Genomic DNA, 21343 nt, shown 5'->3' with positions numbered 1-21343 from the left:
CCCCCTGCAACCTCTAAGGGAGGGCATCCCGTCAGCCCCATCTTTTCATGTCCTGTCTGGTGCTCCATCAAGGCTCCGCAGGCTGTTTTAGAGTCCCACGGTGTCCCCAAGCGCTCGCAAAAGCCTCCCCTCCATTCCTCTGCATCTACTCCTTAGGACTTAGGCATCCCAAGAAGGTGCTATCAGGCGGGAGGTGAAGGGAGGGGTGTCCCATGAAGCCATTAACAGATAAGCGGGAAAGCCCTTATCAGATGGGCTGCGGGGAGATCCTGGAGTTCCACCGCCAGGATACGGGGCGGAGTGGTGGGTGGGCGCCTCAGAGGGCGCGACCCGGACTTCTGTCCCTGGAGCGGTGCAGGGGTCGCCTGGAGCGGTGCAGGGGTCGCCGAGCGCCCTCCCACCTCCTGAAACCCCGCCCCCGGCCCGCCGAGCCCCGGCCCCGCCCCTGCCCTGCCGCCACCATCCCCGCCACCCAGCGAAACTGGCCTCCCCGCGCGTGTGGCCGTCGCCCCAGCCGCGCCGCGAGGGAATGCGAGCGCGGCCTCGCCCCGGCCTGCCTCCTGCTGCCAGCCGCTGCCGGGACGCGGGCCCCGTGCCAGGCGCGCGCGGGGGCGGCGGGAGGCGGGCGCGAGGCTTTCCTCCCCCGCCGGAAGGGCGGCCGCGGTGGGGGACCCCTCCCCACCGGGAGGCACCCACGTCCTGGGCGGTCGGCACCCTCCCCATGGCAGGGGCATCTGTGTTGATGATACTCTCCTGGTTACAGGTGTCCGGCTTAGGATGCACACCTGGCGCTGTAACCAGAGCCGGGCTCTCCTGGGATCAGGTGCCCAGTAGCTTCAAGGGCCACCCCACCTCCGCCCCTCCACCCAAGGTCCCAGGAAGGGCATGCTCCCAGGCTCTGCCAGCCCCCTCTTCCCGCTGACCCACCTCCATGCCTCCGCACACGCAGAAGCCCCCCCACCCAGTCGCACCTCCTCTTCAAGGCAGTGCCCAGGCCCCTGTGGCAGCCCACCCAAGATCACCTTAGAGAAACCCGCCAGTGTGTGGAACACGCGAAGTGATAACTCGTTTTCACATCTGATACCTCATTCCATTCTTAGTCCAGGGTGAGGGTCACAGAGTTGAAGAACCCCTGGGCTTGGTACCACCTCAGTTCCATGCACATACTGAGAAGGGATTACGTGCTGGGTGTGGTCCCCAGCCTCTAGACGCTCATGCCACCACAATGAATGCCGTGAGTACAGAAGCCATGTCCTGAGCCAGGCAAGCTGCCCCCCCCCCGCCACTTCTCACCATGCAGGCCCCTGGGCATGAGGGCAAGAGGTGGGGAGGGTCTGGCAGGCAAAATGTGGGTGGGCCTCCCTGGACCCTCTGCTCTAGAAAGATGCAGAGGAGAGTGTGGACCCTGAAATGCCTGTGGGGTCTGCATCCCAGGACCTTGGTCTGAGGGAAGAGGGGGAGGCAGACGCATCCAGGGACCTGGCTGGCCCCGTTCTGCCCAGGGTGGACTTTGAGATCCGGTGGGAGCCACAGAAAGGCAGTGGGGCGGATCAGTGCCGTCTGGAAAGATTAGATAAGGAGGAGGAAGGAGGGAGTCACAAGTGGGGCAAGTGACTGTCAGAGGAGCCTGAACCCACGCGGGCACCTCTGAGAGTGGCCAAGGGAGGAGGAACCAGGCTGGGTCCCTGGACGCCCCCACCCCCCGCATCTAGCCTGCAAAAGAGAGGCGTGCAGGGGGAACTGATTGAGCTCCAGTCACACAAGATAAAGGAATGGCCGGCCAGTTCCAGACCCCAGATCTCCTGACCCCCAGCCCAGGGCACCGCCACCACCCCACAGATCTAGGCCAAACCTATGGAAGGCCGCTCCCAAAGCAGGCACCGTAAGAACACTGGGATCGGCGGGTGGCGGGTGGCGGGTGGCAGCCTTCATCTCCTCCCCAAATACCCAAAGTCACATTCCACTGGGGTATGGGGAGAAACCCAGGTTCACCGGAGGGGATCCTGGCTCCTTGGAGAAACAAAATTCACTTCTGCATCCCTGCAAAAACGTCCATTGACTTGACCTCTTCATGTCTCTCTTCACCAGGATCCACCCTGAGCCACAAAAGGGACCGGCACATGGGATTTGAAACAAGCATGGCTCATCCTTTCAGAGAGCTTAAGTCTAGAAAGGGCGGTAAGCCGAACACTCAGGGGACCCGAGAGTCTCTCCAGTGACGAATGGAGGCAGCAAAAGTGCCGAAACTTGGCCTGAGAGAAAGAAAGGCCCCTGGCCGGCGGTGAGCAAGCCTTTGGGAGCAAGCCTTCAGGCTCCCCGACACGGCTCCCCGACACACCCCGCAGGCCCACATTCCTGGCTTTCAGGATGGGTGGACTCTGAGTCTCGGCTGAGCTGCTGGGCACTCAGGAAGGCGTGTCTGTGAGGCCAAGAAGAGGGACAGGGACAGGAGAGGCTGGAGGAGAAGCTGAGAAGAGGCCGAGAAGAGGGGCAACCCTGGGCACTCAGCTCACTTTTGCCTCCCACACGGGCCTGGCCCGGCCCAGGCCTCCCTCCTGCTCTCCGTCTGGGGCCTGGCTCTCGGCCTGTCCAACCTGACAGAGCAGCTGAGGCTGCAGGAGTCCCAGCCCGCCCGGCTCCAGACCCCTGTGAAACCACCGCAGAGCAATCTAGGCGCAGCCCTGCCGCCTCCAGGAAGTGAGACCGTCTCCAGGGCTCCGTGCTTATCAGGGAGGGAAAGAAAGAGGTGGGGACGGGCACTGCTTGAGAGCAAAGGAGATGCAGGAGGCATAAGAATCCGGTGGAACACGTGAACCTTGACTGGATCGTGATTTAAAGAAACCAGTGGTCAAGGACAGACTGAGAACAATGGGGTGTATTTGACTACAGATTGGGCACTGGACGCTATTAGGAAATTACTAAGGGGTGTGATAACTGTAGTTACACAGGAACATAGCCTATTTCTTAGAGAGGTGTGTGTGCGTGCGTATGTGTGTGTGTGTGCGCACGCGCATGTGCATGTGCTCATGCCTTCATCATGCGGATGTTCTTGGGCCGGGGATCAAACACACAGCGCCACAGTAGTGACAACACTGGGTCCTTAACCCGCTAGGCCACGAAGGAACTCCCTTAGAGATGTAAAATGAAGTATTTAGAGGTGAAAACATGCAATGTATGGAATTTAACATAAAATACTTCAGGAAGGAGTTCCCGTTGTGGTTCAGCTGGTAAAGAGCCCAACATAGTGCCCATGAGGATGTGGGTTCCATCCCTGGCCTTGCTCAGTGGGTTAAGGATACAGCGTTGCCGTGAGCTGTGGTGTATGTTGCAGATGTGAATCAGATCTGGCGTGGCTGGAGTTCCCATCGTGGCGCAGTGGTTAACGAATCCGACTAGGGACCATGAGGTTGCGGTTCGGTCCCTGCCCTTCTCAGTGGGTTAACGATCCGGCGTTGCCGTGAGCTGTGGTGTAGGTTGCAGACGCGGCTCGGATCCCGCGTTGCTGTGGCTCTGGCCGTAGGCTGGTGGCTGCAGCTCCGATTCGACCCCTAGCCTCATATGCCGTGGGAGCAGCCCAAGAAATAGCAAAAAGACCAAAAAAAAAAAAAAAAAAGATCTGGCGTGGCTGTGGCTGTGGTGTAGGCTAGCAGCTGCGGCTCTGATCAACTTCCATGTGCCTCGGGTGGAGCCTTAAAAATAAAAAAAATTTAAAAAAAAGAAAGAAAGAAAAAAGGAGTTCCCTGGCAGCTCAATGGGTTAATGATCCGGCAGTGTCATTGCTGTGGCTCTGGTCACTGCTGTGGTGCATGTTTGATCCCTGGCCCAGGAACTTCTGCATGTGTGGCTGAAAAAATGAATACTTCAACAAAAAATAATCAGTAAATGTAGCAAAATGTAAACAATGATCAAGTCTAGGTGGTGATATATGGTAATCTAAAATGGTCCTCGCTCCTTTTCATAAATTATATTTGTGCCTCCGCCTCATGGTAAGGGGTCAAAGACAGCATGGGCCAGAGTGGTAAATGCGCTGCAGTCTGCGTTGCCAACAGCTTCGAGACACAGACTTAGTGCCCCCTCCCGTGACCTATGTCAACCTGTCACCCACGTCTAGACTCAGACCCTGTCTCCCCTTTCTAGGCTACGACCCTCCTGGGGGCTAGAGGAAGGGGTGCTGGCTCAGTGAGTGGCGGGAGAGGGATTTGCGAACCAAATCCGCACAGGTGTCTGCCTCAAGCACCTGCAGCTGCCCGGCCAGGATTTGCGTTCACTGTCACTCCTGGCTCTGCCCACCTGCCAGCCAAAAAAGTACAGACCTTTACACAGCACTGTCATCATTTTACTCCCCACGCACCCGCCCTGCAAGGGGTCTGTGTCCCCAAGTGGAAACGCCTCTGCTGTGCGCTCCCACCCAGCTCCCTGGGCGCACTGTGCCCACGATGTTCAGCCTCACTTCTGCCCCCCAGTCCCCAAGGAAAGCCCTGCAGCCCTTTCTCTGGTGGCGCACCCCTCCCATGTGAGCCCTGGCAAGCTGTTTAGCCCTGCTAGCCAGGAGTCCCCATTGCAGGTACCGATGCCGGGGACAGCTGCCACTCCTGGGAGTGACCACCGTCACCTGCTTGGGGCGCTTGGAGCTCACAGAGTCTGTGATGAACTCCTGGAGAGCTGAGCTCCCCTCTCCTCCCCTCCCCCCGGGGCCTCCATCCCTCCTCTCTCGGCCCCCACTTCCAGGAAGGAGCCCCCCCAGCTCTACAGGGGTGTGAAGTATGGGTATGTGAAAGTCAGAAGCCTCCCTGCTAAGTTGAGAGCAGAAAGCTGCTGTGACCCCACCCGCAAGGCCCCACATCAGCCCTCCGCCACCCCACCCCAAGCCTCTGCCCCACCCGCCCCCCTGGGACGTGGGGTCAGGAATGTAGGGCAGAGCCCAGGACTCGCCGGCCTGGGTTCCACCTTGGGGCAGATTCCTGCCTCAGGCAGCCCCTCTGTCTCGCTTCTGCCCCTCCCCTTGGCGCCAGTGGCGGCCACCGCGCCCAACCTAGAGGGTGGGGCGGGTCTTCCTCCCGCACCCCTGGCTGGGCTGGGGCGCAGGGTCCCCCCCTTCTACCTCCTTAGAGCTGGTGAGGTCACAGATGCGCCTTCCCTTTGATCTCAGATTGCACTTCTGGGAATTTATCCTGAGAGGCTCGCTGGACAAGCGTTAGGACATGTACGGACGAGGGTGTTGAGTGCAGACTGTTTATAACGGCGAAAGCTTAGAGTCAGGCTGAGTGCAGACACCAGAGCACCACACCGGGGGTGCTGAGCTGGCAGGTGTGGGAAAGCTTAATGTACCCCGGAAAAGGACAGGATACACACACTATGTAACAGTTAACCTGTGTGCATTAAAGGCTAAAAAGCCCAAATAGAGAATGTCAATACACAGTGGTATTACAGATATGCTATTTTCTTTTCTGGCTGCACACGTGGCATGTGGAAGTACCCAGACCAGAGATCAAACCCAAGCCACAGCAGTGACCTGTACCACAGCAATGACAATGCCAGATCCTTTTTTTTTTTTAGGGCTGCACCTGTGGCATATGGAAGTTCCCAGGGTAGGGGTCAAATCAGAGCTGCAGCCACTGTCCTACACCACAGCCACAGCAAGGCCAGATCTGAGCTGCGTCTGCAACCTATACCACAGCTCACGACAACAGCAGATCCTCAGCAAGGCCAGAGATCGAACCTGCATCCTCATGGATGCTAGTCAGATTCGCTTCCACGACGGGAACTCCCAGATAATTTTTTATTTTAGTTTTCAAGTTTTCTCCATGGCGTTTATATTATTTTCCAGTCAGGAAAAAATGTGGATTTTCAAAAAAATGAGATATATTGATTGGCCTAGCAGAGGCTGAGACCCTGCCTTGGGGCATAGCACAAGCGGAAGCCCAACATCTTATTCCAATGAAATCATGATTAAATGAAAGCCAAGGGCAGGTCTGAAATCCTTGGGGAATGGGGTCTGCACAGGAGGGGCAGCACCTCCTCCTGAAACAACATGTGTCTCTGAGACTTGAGGCTCAAAGAGCCCTTACAGACCCCTTCTAGCTCTCCACCGAACAAACTAGAAATAGGCTGGACTCTGTCTTGACTACTACTGATACCCCAATGACTAGAACAGTGCCTGGCACATAGTAGGTGCTCATTAAATGTTTGTTAAGTGACTTAATGAAGTCTGACAAAGGCTTGGAAAGGGGCTCTTTGGACCAAGGGGCAGGTAAACCCAACAGGTAGGCTTCCTTCCAGCCCATTAGCCTGGGAGGGCTCTCACAAGGGATCCCCACCTCAGGTACACATTAAAATCACTGGGGAGGAGTTCCCGTCGTGGCGCAGTGGTTAACGAATCCGACTAGGGACCATGAGGTTGCGGGTTCGATCCCTGGCCTTGCTCAGTGGGTTAAGGATCTGGCGTTGCCGTGAGCTGTGGTGTAGGTCGCAGACACGGCTTGGATCCCACGTTGCTGTGGCTCTGGTGTAGGCCGGTGGCTACAGCTCTGATTAGACCCCTAGCCTGGGAACCTCCATATGCTGCGGAAGCAGCCCAAGAAATGGCAATAAAACAAAAAAAAAAAGAAAAAGACAAATAAATAAATAAATAAAATCACTGAGGAGGAGTTCCTATTGTGGCTCAGAGGGTTAAGGACCTGACATTGTCTCTGTGAAGATGAGGGTCAGTCCTTGGCCTCACTCAGTGGGTTACATCCAGCATAGGTCACAGATGAGGCTCAGATCCTGCATTGCTATGGCTGTGGAGCAGGCCTCTGCTGCAGCTTTGATTCAAACCCTAGCCCAGGAACTACCAAAGGGCTGCAAAAATAAAAACAAAATAAAATGAAATAAAATCACTAGGGAGCTTAAAAACCCAACCCTCAGACTCCAGCCCTAGAAATGCCGATAGTTGGTTTGACATGGGATGTGGGAGCTGGAATTTTTTTTTAATTTTTTTAAAGACCCGTAGGGGAATTCTCGGTGCAAATCAGAGGACAGCCAGGCTGAGGAAACACACTCTGAGAAGGTAGGCCTTGTCTATACCACCTACCCAGTTGGTAACAGAGCAGGACAGCCATGCCCTGGGGTGCTCCCAAGCCAAAGGTCCTGACCTCTAGTGCCCCCCTCCTGGGGAAGCAGATCAGGCTGGGAGATGGACAGGGAACCCCAAGGCAAGGGGGGGAGCCTTCTGACCCTACTCCCTGCAATCACCCAGCCCTGGGTAACACCAGTCCAGAGGCCCTGAGTGCCCCCAGGTGGTGCTCCGAGGCCCAGCCATGTGTGGGCACAGGCCATCTCACAGTCTTGGGAGATCCCCTGCAAGACCCAGGTCACCTGCATACCCCAGCTCCTCCTGGTGGTCTGGGGGTCACCCCTCTGGGCACGCAAACGACACCTTCAAGGAACCAGGTGTGACCCTGAGGGGCCCGCCCCACACACTCAGGGCCAGTTTCCAGCAGCCACTGGCCGGAGCTGTAGTAAATCCTTCGCCTCCTACTGCCACCCTGCCCCTGCTTCTCCCACCCAGGTGAGGGACCGGGCAGTGTCCCTGGCCTCCTCTCCTGCCAGGAACAGGCGTAGGCCTGCCTTCCCTTCCCAGCCAAGGTCTCCACCTGCTCCAGGATCCACTCCCCAGACCCCTCCCGTGCTCCCAACCAGAGTTAATGTGCAATCTTCCCTGGCAGCTCTGACTATCCAGGCGGCTCTAATTGGCCTCCTCCACTTGGCTCTGCAGGGCCTGGCTGAAACCTCAAGGCTGCCCCAGACCCCCTCCCCTACCAGCGCCCCCCTCCCCTCCCAGCTGAGCCAGCCCCACCGCCCACTGTCAAATTCACTTCCTGCAGCCCTGACTGGGCACCTCTTGGACACCACCACTGGGCGGGTCCTGGGAACTCGGTCCAGTCAGCCTGCAGGGTCCGCAGACACGGAACCAACAGCCAGGGGAAGGTGAAGGGGCCAGAGTTGAGGATGGAGGCAGAAAGATGCCAGCGAGGACAGAGCAGAGAGGGAATCACTTAGAGCAAGGCTTCTCTTTAAGGCATCAAATCCCCTGGGGATCAAAGTGCAGATTCTGACTCAGTAGGACAGGCAAGGGTCTGAGATTCTGTATTTTCTTTTCTTTTAGGCTGTGCATAAATCATGCAGAACTTCCCGGGCCAGGGATCGAACCCACATGACAACAGTGACATGAGCCACAGCAGCGACAATGCCAGATCCTTAACCCACTGAGCCACCAGGGAGCTCCGAGACTTTGTATGTTCTGTAACAAGCTTCACTGTGACACCGAGGACCAAGGACTACACTTTGAGCAGCGGATGACTTAGTGTTTAGAAATCATTCTCTCATTGACTCAATTTCTGAAGAAGGGGGAACCACGGCTCCCATATTCACCCCGGGCCCACTACAGTGCCTGAGTGGACGGATGGTGCCATTAGTTAGTTAACCCTGGCCAAGTGCCCAGCATTAGATGCCCCTAAAAAAACCCTCCAACTAACTGGAAAACAATACCAGTAACACAAGAGAGGGACTTGTAGAAAGCAGCCAGAAGCACAGGGGGGAAAGGGGTTAATTCTGCCGGGGGGGGGCTGGATCTCACAAGAGGCCACTGGCACTAGGTCTTAGAGGTAGGTTGGTTTTACCCAGGTGTAGACTGGCTGAAGGGCAGGGGGGCAACACAGGAGCAAAGGTAAAGAGACAGGAGTTCCCATCGTGGCGCAGTGGTTAACTAATCCGACTGGGAACCATGAGGTTGCGGGTTCGGTCCCTGGCCTTGCTCAGTGGGTTAACGATCCGGCGTTGCCATGAGCTGTGGTGTAGATCACAGACACGGCTCGGATCCCACGTTGCTGTGGCTCTGGTGTTGGCCCGTGGCTGCAGCTCCGATTAGACCCCCAGCCTGGGAACCTCCATATGCTGCGGGAGCGTCCCAAGAAATGGCAATAAGACAAAAAAAAAAAAAAAAAAAAAGGTAAAGAGACAGAGAGCAAGAGCCTGGGGTAGGTTCCAGGAATTCCGGTAGTATATATAGTGCCCCCCAGCGCCCCCCCCACGGGTGTCCAGGTGTGGAGGGGGAGGTGGGAAAGAAAGAGCAAAGATTTCGGGGTGGGGGGTGTCAGGAAGGTTGGGAGCTGCTGGAGGTGTCTGCCCAGGGAAGGACACCAGGGGCAGAAGGCCTCTCAGAGGTCACTGGGCCCTGCCCCCGATCAAACTGGTCAGCGGAAGTGGCCTTCCCTCCTGGGGCAGGAAGGCCAAGGCGGGACAGAGCTGCTAGGAAGTAACAGAAGGGAATTCTTGGGGGGGGCAGCCTGTATGGGAGGCGGAATGTTTCCCTTGATTGGGTCAGACCTATCAGATGCTTAAAAAGCCCCCACTATGGGCTCAGGCCTGAGCCAAGCACTGGGCAACAGAGAAGCTGATTATTCCCCAAAGCCCCAGCACTGTTCAGACCCAAGGAGGGGGGCTTCCACCACCAGCCTCCATGCCCCCCACAGCCCTGTACTCTCTGCTCCTTCTCTGTGCCTCCCCTCATGCAACAGCCGGTTCCCTGGGGGATGGGGGGGGCACAGAACCTGGCCAGATGTGGCTCACCCCCTTCCTCTGGGAAAGCAGGCAGGCAGAAGTCAGCTCCCCGGGGCTGGGGAGGCCCCACCAGCACCAAGCGCCCGGAGGGTGCAGAGATAAGGGGAGCAAGCTAGGCTGGAATTGCCAGTGAGAAGCCCCTGTGGGCCCGGCCCATCCACCATCCATCTTAGTGGATTCCCTTCCTTACCCGCCTAAAGCTAAACTCCCAACAAGCCACCAAGGGAGGGAGCCAGGTGACCCCCCACCACCTCTGGGCTTGGGGAGCCACCCCAGGGCTGAGGGCGCCAAGGCCATCCCCCTCCTTGTACGAGGCTCCTTGTAGCTGGTTGCATCCCCAGTAGGAGCAGCAGAAGGGGATGGGTTTATCCTAAAAACTTGGCTGGGTGTGGTGGGGAAGATGAGACGATTCAATACAAGTCCCAGACTGAAAATGTGACAAAGGAGCAGGCGGTGCCCTGAGGCCTGGCTGAAGATGGGGAGAAACCACACAAGCTCCCATCCGCAGCCATTCACTCAACTGCTCCTCTTGAAGATAAACCATTCTCTCTAGTTGTTTCCCGGCCCTGTGCCTGCTTCAGGCCTGGCCCTCTCCTGGGACTTGAGCTGATTCTTTGCTTATCCAGACCCTGGGGGGTGGCGGCCAGAATTAATTAATGTTTGTAAAGTGCTCCAGAGATCCGGGGGACCAGGGACCCAGGGGCGCCAGATGAGCTGCGCAGGAAATTGACCGGGCGGGGGAGGTGGCAGCGTGGGGACCTGGGACGTCTGGAAGAGAAGGGCTGGGAAGATACCCCTGGCGCGCGGGGGGCGGCGGCGGGGGGCGGGGGCAGGACGGGGAAATCCTGGGAGGAAAAACTGCGTCCCCTCAAAGGTGCGACGGGTCTATAACTAGAGGGCTCCGGGGTGAGCCGCCCACCCCCGCAGCTCCGCCCCACCCCGGAGCTGGTCACGTCCAGGCCCGGATGCCTTTCCTCAGCTGAAGCCCCAGCCACCCACCTGCCCCCCGCACTGGGACCACCTGCAGAGGAAGTTTCGGCGTCCCCGCCCCTTCTGAAGAAAGGCGAGCGCGCGAGAGTGGCGGCTTCGCGGAGAGGGCGCCTCCCGCCAGCTCCGGCAGGGCGCCCGACTCCTACCTGGGCAAATATCTCACTTCCTTTCTCTAAAAGGAGGCGAGCCGTTCCCCAGCTCCTGGAGGTTGGGGACGCCCAGGTCCTCCGTCGGAGGGAGGCGGCAGGACGCACGCAACTGGCATGGGAGCCCACTCGCCCCCTCCCCGCCCGCACCCCCTTGAACTCGGCTCACTCACCCCAAAGTGCTGATGAAGCCATTGACGGAACCCTCGGCGTACAGGGAAACGATGTCCCCGATGTGGAGGAAACTGGACATCTCGCTCATGGCTGCGGCCCTCCGGGGAGCCGAGGCGGTAGGGGCGCCCAGGGGCGCGCGGCCAGGCTTGGGGCAGAGGGCCGAGAGGACCAAGGAGGCCGAGAGCGGCGCGCCCCCAACTCGGAGCCGGGCGCTCAGCGCGGCCGGGGCGGACTAGCAGCCCGCGGGGCGGAAGGCGGCGCGGCACGGCCCGGGAGCCGGTGCTGGTGTCCGGGGGAGGAGGTGCCCGCGTCTCGGCGCACCGCCGCCCGCCAGCCCGGCCGGCCGGCCCGCGCGTACCTGCGGCGTAAAAGAGCAGGAAGTCTGGGGCCGCCACACACACATGCAAATCTCGCCCGGGAGGCGGGGAAGCCACACCCCGCCCCCCGCACCCCGCCGCGGCCCGCCCGCCGGCACCCACGTGCGCCCGCCCGCCTCCAGCGCCCCTGGCGGGTCCCGGGCCGGGCCGCCCGCCCCGCGAGACTCCGAGGGTTCCCGGGACAGAGTCCCAGCTCTGGCGAGTGTCCGGCCGGACTCGCCAACCCGCCATCCCCGGGAGGCCCAGCTGTAGCGGGGGCTCTCCGCCCTCGAAGCTTCCACACTCTCCGCGTCGGCCCGCGGGTCGCTGAGAGTCGGCGCCGCCGCCCGGGGAAGGGGGACTCCACCACGAGCCGCGCGCGGGGGCTGTGTTCCGAAGCGCCCCGGCCGCGGTCGCCCTCCGGCCACTGCGCCGTCTCCGCGCCCAGCTGAGAGCCGTCTCGAGCGGAGAGGCGCGCTCATTACTTCGCAGCGCAAATTGGGATTCATTTTTCTCAACGTGAAAAGCCTTTTCATTGCACAATAGAAAGTGCTCGGGCTCGGAGGGGAAGTGAAGCAATGGGGTGGGTTTTGTTTTTTCTCTCCGCATTCCTGTGTACAAAGAGATCCAGCTTCCGAATCAGTTCAGCCGCTCCCTCTCCAGGAGTTGGCTCCGGAACTCTTGGCTCCTTCTGTCTTTCTTTCCTTTTTTTTTTTTTCCAAGGGGGGAGGTGGCAGGAGTGAAAGTACCTTCCTAGTTAATAGCACACACGAGCGCCAACCTTGCCAAGGCCGGTGCCGGCCCCCTGGGAGTGACCCGCTGCGGTGTCTCAGCCAAGCTCTTGCTCACCAAGTCCTGCCCTCCAGCGCACGGCCGGGCTCGCCCACTTTATGTTCTGTTCCCGGGTGTTTGCTTACCAGTCCTTTTAGTTTAGCATCTGGGATAGAGTGCCCACTGCCACCCCCATTCAATCCCTCCGACGCCCCCCACCCCCACCCTGACTTCATGGGAAGGGGGGCTGGTCCCTGGGAGAAAGGGAGTAGGGACTGAGGACTGAAGCAGGAAAAGAAAGACCCGAGAGGGGTGAGGCATAGAGCAGAGACAGCTGCTGACCCACGGGAGGGAGAGGAGCCCCTGGAGTGTGGTTCGTCCACAAAGACCCCCAGAATCCTCGAGGGAGAGGAGGCCACCTCTGAACTCCATTGCTGAGCTCAATGTTTTACAATCTTTGCACCAGGAGGCACCGTAGCAAATAAATTTTACATCGGGCCAGTCCCACCTTCTCTATATATAAGCCAAACAATAGTTTCACAAACAATACTTACCCTTATGACCCGTGATTGCACTCCGATATTTTTCTGTTCTATTTGTGTTATGTTTCGTTTTGTTTTGTTAATACTGATTGTGAACCACTAAATTGTTCTGTTAAATGTACCAAATGGGTTGCAAATTGCACTTGGAAAAACCTCGTCCAGGCCACTCTGCCAAAAAGAGCTGACCTCAGGGTCAGGCAGCAGGTTCAGGGCAACTGGGGCCAGAAGGCCAGTCCTCAACCCCCAGCCCCTGACTGCCAGCCTGGCTCTCTCTCCACTGCCTCACACTGCCCTTGAAGCCTCAGCTCTCCACCCCTGGAGCCCAACTGGGAAAAGCCAGCCACTTGAACAGCTTCACTTGCTCCCAGAGGTCAGGCCTCCATGGTGTTTCCTGCAGAGGGAAGGGAAACCTCTGCGTTCGTTCCATAAGCATTTATTAAGGACCCACTCTGTGCCAGGCCTCTGCTGGGCACCAGGCTCCAATCAAGCCACCAGCCTCAGCCCAACTGCCTTCTCCCCTTCCCCAGACAGAGATGATAAAGACAGTGGGCTGGAAACACCCTGTCAGTGTCTGTACTATAGCCTGGACATGTGCCATCCTTGGCACAGGCACATTCAGGGGTCCACAGCCTTCCTCCCCTGGGACTCAAGATGGTTCCATAACTCAGCCAAGGTCTTACAGCCAGGAGGTGGAGGAGGTCGGGCCCATCTCCAAAGCACATGCTGCTGGCTGTCCCTCGACCTTCAGATTAGAACATTCTGAGTGGAATTCCCATTGTGGCTCAGCCGGCTAAGAACCCAACAGTGTCCACGAGAATTCGGGTTCGATCCCTGGCCTTGCTCAGTGGGTTAAGGATCCACCGTTGCCCTGAGTTGTGGTGTAGGTCACAGACGTGGCTCAGATCTCACTTTGCTGTGGCTGTGACGTAAGGAGGCAGCTCCAGCTTGGATTCAACCACTAGCCTGGGAACTTCCATATACCACAGGGAGGTTAAAAAAGGGGAAAAAAAAAAAAAAAGGACAGCGTGTTCAGTCTCACTTCCCCACCTCTGTACCTAGGCTCGGGATCCCCCCCCACCCCCCTTTTTCTATTCCCAGGGGTAGAATAAAGTCTCCTTCTCTGATGTCCTGGAGCAGCAATCTTTAAAGTAGTATGAAAAATTTTAAGAAATAATGTTAGGGGAGTTCCTGTGGTGGTGCGGTGGAAACAAATCCAACTAGGAACCATGAAGTTGTGGGTTCGATCCCTGGCCTCGTTCAGTGGGTTAAGGATCTGGCGTTGCCGTGAGCTGTGGTGTAGGTCGCAGACAAGGCTCAGATCCCACATAGCTGTGGCTCTGGCACAGGCTGTCAGCTACAGCTCCCACTGGACCCTTAGGCTGGAAACCTCCATATGCCTCAGATGTGACCCCCCCCATAAGACAAAAATACAAAAAAAAGCAAAAAAAGAAATGTTAAATTTAAAATAATACATAAGAAATATAGTGAGTGTCCTGCACCTTTCCTCCAATTTTGTCAGATCTTAATATTTTGCAAAACTTGATTCCAATATACATTTTTAATTAAATCTTGAACATTCAGTTAAAAAATGAAAACAAATTTCAATTGAAGCTCCTTATGCACCGCACGCACTCCTCCCCAGCTGCACTCCCCTCCCCCTCCCTCCAGAGATAACCACCGACCTGATTTGGGGGGTATGGTTTCCTGCGGGTTTTATGCTTGAACCGCACAGCCATATGCATAAACAAGTATGTCAGCACCCTGCAGGGTTCTACCTTTTACACCACAGTATCACCCAGCGCTTGTATCCTTTGGTGCGAGTAGAGCTGTGACAGTCCACTTCCTGACCACATCACAATTTATTTATCTGTCTTCTCAGCAACCATGAAAGCCCTGTCTAGGTCTTGGCTGTTACAGCAATGCTGCAGTGAACATTCTTGTCTCCTTGTGCAGACACAGGAATGTCTCTAGGACAATGTTGTTCAAAGTATGAACTCAGATGTATTCGTGGATCCTGAAATAAATTTAGTGGGTAAAGATCAGCACTTTTGGGGGCGGCATACAGGAGTTCTCAGGCCTGGAGTCAAACCTGTGCCACAGCAGCAACCTGAGCCACAGCAGTGACAGTGTGGATCCTTAATCCACTGAGCCACCAGGGAACTCCAAGACCAGCATTTTTTTCTTTTTTGCCTGCGCCTCAGCACATGGAGTTCCCAGGCTACAGATCAGATCCGAGCTGCAGTTGTGACCTATGCTGCAGCTGTGGCAACGCCAGATCCTTAACCCACTAAGTTGTGCCAGGGATCGAATCTGTGTCCCAGCGCTCCAGAGATACCTCCAATCCTGTTGCACCATAGCTGGGAACTCCAAGCTCAGCATTTTTGTTTATTTATTATTTATTCATTTGCTTTTTAGGGCCGCACCCATGGTACATGGAAGTTCCCAGGCTAGGGGTCCAATTGGAGCTACAGCCGCCAGCCTACCTCACAGCCACAGCGATGGGAACGCCCAAGTTCAGAGGAAACGAATCTGACTAGCATCCATGAGGACTCAGATTCCATCCCTGGCTTCCCTCGGTGGGTTAAGGATCCAGTGTTGCAGTGAGCTATGGTGTAGGTTGCAGATGCAGCTTGGATCTGGTGTTGCTGTGACTGTGGTGTAGGCCAGCAGCTAGAGCTCCTATTCAACCTTTGCCTGGGAAGCTCTGTATGCTGCAGGTGCGGCCCTAAAAAGACCAGACAAATAATTTTTAAAAACTCCAACTTGGAGTTCTCATTGTGGCTCAGCAGAAACGAACCCAACTAGTATCCGTGAGGAGGCGGATTCCATCCCTGGCCCTGCTCAGTGGGTTAAGGATCTGGCATTGCCACAAGCTCTGGTGTAGGTTGCAGATGCTGCTAGGATCCAGCGTGGCTATGGCTGTGGCACAGGCTGGCACCTGCAGCTCCAATTTGACTAGGGAGCCTGGGAACTTCCATATGCTGCACCTCCAGCCCTAAAAAACAAAAAACAAAAAAAGCTCCAAATTGATTAGATAATAACATGCATCACATGTCATGGGGGTCACTTTTAGGGTGAAAGGTGTGCATGTCCTGAGTGTGTGGTGTGTGTATTCTGGGTCACAGTGTGTGCCTGAGGATACCTGCCCAAAGGCTGAGAAACTGCTCCAGAGTGTGAATTCGGAAAGAGGAATTACTCTGTCACAGGCCAGGTGCACTGTCAACTTTCTAGGAATTGCAGAGGCACAAGCCTCTCTGGGCCTCAGGGTCCTTCCTGTGGACAGAGGTCATGCCACTTTCCAGATTTCAGCCTTGGCCTGACTGCTCGGTAAGCTAGTTCTGGCCCTCCCTGGCTCTGACTGGGAGGGGCAGGAACGCTGCCCCCCCCCCAACTAGCTGTGCCATCTTGTGGTCTGGGCAGATAACAGGGAGCTCTCCCCGGCTTCCTCTGCCCCTCACAGTGGGGTGGGGTGGGGCCGGGCGGGGGCGGCCAGAAGGGCTGACTCAGTGCAGCAGCCACCCAGCCCGGTCACTCAGGCACCCCACCCACTGCCCGCTGGGGCTCCCGCAGAATTCCTTCCCCATGCCATAAGCTGCCCGGGGCGGGCACCCAGCCCACAGTAACCGCTTAGCCACAGCCAAGGCTGCTGGCCCCTCCAGCCCTCACTCACACTCACATACGTGCCCCCGCCCCCCCAAGGGAGCCCGACGGGAGACAGAACGAGCTCTGTCCACCTGCCCCTCCCCCGCCCCTTCTCCCGGGCATCAATGCCCTATCTATTTAGTGCAGACATTTGCTGACCACTTAGCACATGCAAGGGACAGAAGAGGAAACAGGGTAGGAACGCAGCCAGTTAACTCCAACACGTGGTCCTGGCCTGTGAAGAAAGGGATCAAAGCACCTACTGCCCCACTGCCATTGGTCACAGAAGAAAGAGTGATCCCCCCACCCCCGCCACTGCTAACTTCGGAGAAGCCCCCCGCCCCGCCCGGGGGCTGAAGTTTCTCCTCCTCCTTTGCCCTGAGGCTGACATGCATGACCCCCTCCCCAGGCACCCTCACACTCGGTGGGAAGCAGAAAAGGGGCGGGACCACCAGCCCCGCCCCCCGCCCCCCTGCCAGCTCTGCGAGAAGCCCGCCGCCCACCTCTCTGGACCTCCGGGTTCCCGGTGCGAAGTAAGAACCGACGGCTGCGCTGGAGAGACCCTGAGGGGCACCTGGCAGTACCTGTCCGAGGGGAGGGGAGGGTGGTGCTTAACGGGAGCTGATGAGGGGATGGACCTGAGGAGCTGAGGGCAGGGTTAGGGCCCCAGGCAGGGGCGGTGCAGCGCCCTAGAGCTGGGAACTGCAGAGAGCTGCTATGCTACCTTCCAGGCCTGAAAGGGAGCCAGCGGAACACCCAACCTCTCTCTCCTGCCCTCCAGTCTCTTCCCAGCGCCTCCCACTGGCTCAGAGGATAAGGGAGTCTGGGTAATTCAGGCCATAGAGGTCAGCTTCCCGGGACACCGCCGAGCAGGGAAGAGTGGACAGTGGATCTGGAGGGGTGAGGGGAGATGATCCAGCATATAACTACTTTGTAAAACATTATAGCTCAAGCAGCAAATATTCCTTTTTTGTTTGTTTGTTTTTTGTCTTTTTAGGGCCGCACCCGCAGCACATGGAAGTTCCCAGGCTAAGGGTCGAATCAGAGCTGTAGCTGCTGGTCTACACCACAGCCACAGCAATGCAGGATCCGAGCCGGGTCTGTGACCTACACCACAGCTCATGGCAACTCTGGATCTTTAACCCATTGAGTGAGACCAGGGGTGGAACCCGTGTCCTCATGGATACTAGTCGGTTTGTTAACCACTGAGTCGTGATGGGAACTCTTCAAGCAGCAAATATTCTTTAACTGTCTTTGTTTGCATAGTCCTCAGGGTTCTCAATAAAGTGCTTATAGATCTAAAGAAATGAGAATCTAATAGTGGAATTTTGGTTGCTGAGATGACCAAGGAGGGGATATTTCTGAGGACCAAGATTTTAGTGAGGTTTCCACAAAGCAGTCCCTCCCTGATAGAATAATCAGCTACTGAGTAGCCTTGACACCCACCGGCCGGAGGAGGAAGTGCTGGGGAGCTGGCTGGGCTACATGTGCCCTCCGCCACAGGGCTGAGTCAGAGTTGAGGAGAGTAGAGGTTACAGCAGAGGGTGTGACAGAGGTCCCATTCAGCCTGTGCAGTTGCAATTGCTCCTATCCTGATGCTCAGGTCAGGACCCCAGCAGGCGCCCCGAAACAAAGGGAGGCTTCTGATAACTCTGTCTCTCCAGACTGGAGGTGTCCCTGCGCTGGGAGAGAAGGTGGACAGGCCTCTGCACCTCACCTGCCAGCAAGGGAGGTGGGCTTGGAGGAGGGACTCAGCCAGGACCCTGCTGAGAAAGGAGACCAGTATGAGAACCCTCCCCTCATCCCCGGGCCAGGGCCAGGCAGGAGCGCGTTGTCCGGCAGGAGAGAACAGGATGCCGTCAAGTCCACCTGCACTGGGCCCTGGCCTCCAGCCATACCCCACACCCACCCTGGCAGGACGCAGGCCTGGCGAGCTGGCCCTTGCCTGGGCTGCCCTGCCACAGCTCAGAATGGCTGAAATGTAGGGGTTCATACACCGGACAGGACCCACTCCTACACCGGGTTTGCCAGCCTTTGTTTCTGGATCTTTCAGAAGGAGGAGGTCCTGCAGCGAGGGGTGTGCCAGGCCCTTCCCAGAGGGGCAGGGAGGGGTCACGGTCAAGGCGCTCTGCTCTGGGAGGGGAAAGGGAGAGAAAGGCCTGCTGTTTGCCCAGGAGCTGAGCAGACACTGGGGCCCTTGTCCTGGGGCAGTGGGGGAGGCTGCTGGCCAGATGGGGAGCTGGGGGGTGGGGTTCCAAGGCTGAGATCAGCCCCTTCTTCCCCCTACCCCAGGGAGCTCCTGACCCACAGGAAGAGACAGGCACAGTCCCCACTCCCACCAGGACACCAGAGCCTCCCAAGGCAGCCCAGTTGCTGTGAGAACCCTCGGGCCTGGGCCCTGGAGGCTGGGCAGGCCCCTCCGGAAGGGGACCTCCTGGTCTTCAGAGAACAAGCCACCCTTGGGCCTTCAGGGCTAGCATCCAGCAAGGAGGGCTGCAGCAGGCCCCCTGACAGACACTGACTGAATCTGTGCGGGGTGCTGGGTCCCATACAGGCAGGATGGGGTCACTGTGGTTCCCACCCCTGCCCCCCAGCAGACCGGACAGACGAGAGTTGGACCAAGCTGAACCTCAGCAGACACAGCCTGGGACTGGCCTAGCAGTCACTCTGCACTCTCTTGGCAATCATCACCACTCCCAGGTGGGCTGGAGGAGCAGAGAAGAGGCCCCCAAGGCAAAGGGAGCAGGTAGTGATACCACCGCCCGCAGGGTGCCCGCCCCTAGGTGGCGCTGTGGCCACATCTGCGCTTGGTCGGCCCTCAGTCCTGGCCCCATTGACAGACCAGAGACTCAGGGCGCTGAGGCGAAGATGGTTGGGTAGGAAAACCAGCCTCCAGCAGACCTTGCAGCTCATGTAGCTAGGCATCTGTCTCCCTCTGCAGATAAAGAAAGCTTGGGGAGATGAAGGGACCTGCTCGATGTCACATGGCTAATAAGCCACAGCAGTAGGACTTGAGGTCAGGCAAGCTGAGTAAAAATCCAAGAGTGTGGCTTAGGCCTCCCGCTGCAGAAGGGTCACAGACAGGAAACGTGGCAGGGCTTGTTCCTCAGGACTGAGGCCCGGCAGAGGGCTGCCCCTTTTTCCTCACACACCCTGCCCCAGTGGTGCCTCTGGGACCCCCCACTGTAGCTTGTGCCTCCTGCTTCCACCTCCAGCTGCCACCTAGTGCCTTCCCACCTTCCTGAGGGGCCTGGCCCGGCTCCCTCAATCCTGGGGGGTGCAGGGCCTCTGTGCCTAGGACAGCTTCCCTCTGGGCAGCACAGCCTGGGGTCCACATGCAGGCTGCACCTGCCTGGATTCCAGCACCACCATTCATTAGCTCCCCCTTCATCCCCACAGACAAAATGCACAGCAAGAGGGGAAGAGGAGAGACAGCAGGGAGGACTTCCTGGCTGTTGGGGCTGGAAGGTTCAGGGATTGGGTGCCAGAGGTGGAAGGGTTCTTTAAAAGAGGAATATGGCACGCTGCCTGAGTGAAAATCCAAATTCAGGGGTTCCAGACTAATGAAATTCCTTCAGCTTCCTGCCCTCAGGGCCTGAGTTGCAAGTGGGAGCTGGGAGGCTGCCTCCAGGACCTGTTCAGACCTGCAGTCGGGACCACACCCAGAGCGCACACTGTTCCCACTGACGGCCAATAAGAATTAGCAGTTTCTAACACTTCTGTCTCCATCTGCTCTTTTAATCTCCAAATGACCCTAAAAGAGGGAACTGAAGTTCCCTGGTTACTCAGCTGGTTAGGGATCAGCATTGTCACTGCTGTGGCATGGGTTCAGTCCCTAGCCTGCAAACTTCCACATGCCAGGGGCATGGCCAAAAAAAAAGAATTCTCTTTGTGGCTCAGGTGGTTTCAAACCTGACTAGTATCCATGAGGATTCAAGTTCGAGCCCTGGCCTCACTCAGTGGGTTAAGGATCCAGGATTGCTGTGAGCTGTGGTGTAGGTCACAGAAAAGGCTAGATCCTGTGTTTCTGCGGCTGTGGTGTAGGCCAGCAGCTGCAGCTCCGATTCAGCTCCTAGCCTGGGAACCTCCATATGTGGCCCTAAAAAGAAAAAAAAGAAACAAATTTTATCAAAAATCTAGTTGAGCAAAACAAGGGCCATTTCATTTTGCTCAGGATCTCGTGGGTCAGGAATTCAGGAGGGCCCGGCTAGGAGGCTCTTACTGGGGGTCTGTCCCAGAATGGCTGTCAGCTGCTGCCTGGGGGCTGGACTCATGGAAAGGCACGGCTGGGTTGGCGGTGTTGGCTCCCCGGACAAGTTCTCTTTTTTTTTTTTTTTTTTTTTTTGTCTTTTTGCCATTTCTTGGGCCGCTCCCGTGGCATATGGAAGTGCCCAGGCTAGGGGTCTAATCGGAGCTGTAGCCACCGGCCTACGCCAGAGCCACAGCAACGCGGGATCGGAGCCGCGTCTACAACCTACACCACAGCTCACGGCAACGCCGGATTGTTAACCCACTGAGCAAGGCCAGGGATCGAACCCGAAACCTCATGGTTCCTAGTTGGATTCGTTAACCACTGCGCCACGACGGGAACTCCGTATCACTTTTCTGAACACTGAACATATATTAACTCATTTAATCCTCCCAAAGATTTTTTTTTTTTCTATTTTGGCTGCCCTGCATCATATGGCGTTAACCTGGCCAGGGATCAGATCCAAGCCGCAGTTGCAACCTAAGCTGCAATACCGGATACTTAACCTACTGTTGCCAGCAGGGGATTGAACCTGTGTCCTGGCGCTGCAGAGACACGGTCTATGCCGTTGCACCACAGTGGGAACTGCCCAATAACCTTTAATAAAGATAAGGACTGATCCTAGAGAGGTCTCTACCCCTAGACGCTAGAAGAATCCACCCCCCCACCCCCACCCCGGTCACAAACCACAATCTCCAGACATCACATCTCCTGGCAGACAGAGCCGCTGAGAACCACTGCCCCAGGATCCTCTCCACTCCCGTCTGCGGCCCGCCCCAGCCGGGGCTCACATACCCTCGCGATGACGAGGGGGACAGACGCCTAATTGGCCCCGCCCCCCACCTCCCAGGTCCAGGGATTTCACCAGACCCC

At 57.3% G+C, this 21343-nt stretch overlaps 1 protein-coding gene across 2 annotated transcripts in view; it reads right to left on the bottom strand.

The window, feature by feature from the left end:
• The window catches only part of ITPR3 (inositol 1,4,5-trisphosphate receptor type 3), a 65384-nt gene extending 54114 nt beyond the window's left edge, over nt 1-11270 (bottom strand). The window contains exon 1 of one of the 2 annotated variants that reach the window (XM_013977794.2): nt 10910-11270. In XM_013977794.2, coding sequence (XP_013833248.1) covers nt 10910-10998 — 89 coding nt within the window. In that variant the 5' untranslated portion in view covers nt 10999-11270. The remainder of the gene's footprint in view (nt 1-10909) is intronic. The other variant, XM_003128345.5, reaches the window with a different exon arrangement.

The sequence above is a fragment of the Sus scrofa genome, chromosome 7 (assembly GCF_000003025.6).
Source record: "Sus scrofa isolate TJ Tabasco breed Duroc chromosome 7, Sscrofa11.1, whole genome shotgun sequence".
Lineage (NCBI taxonomy): Eukaryota > Metazoa > Chordata > Mammalia > Artiodactyla > Suidae > Sus > Sus scrofa.
This window is presented reverse-complemented; position numbering and strand designations above follow the sequence as displayed.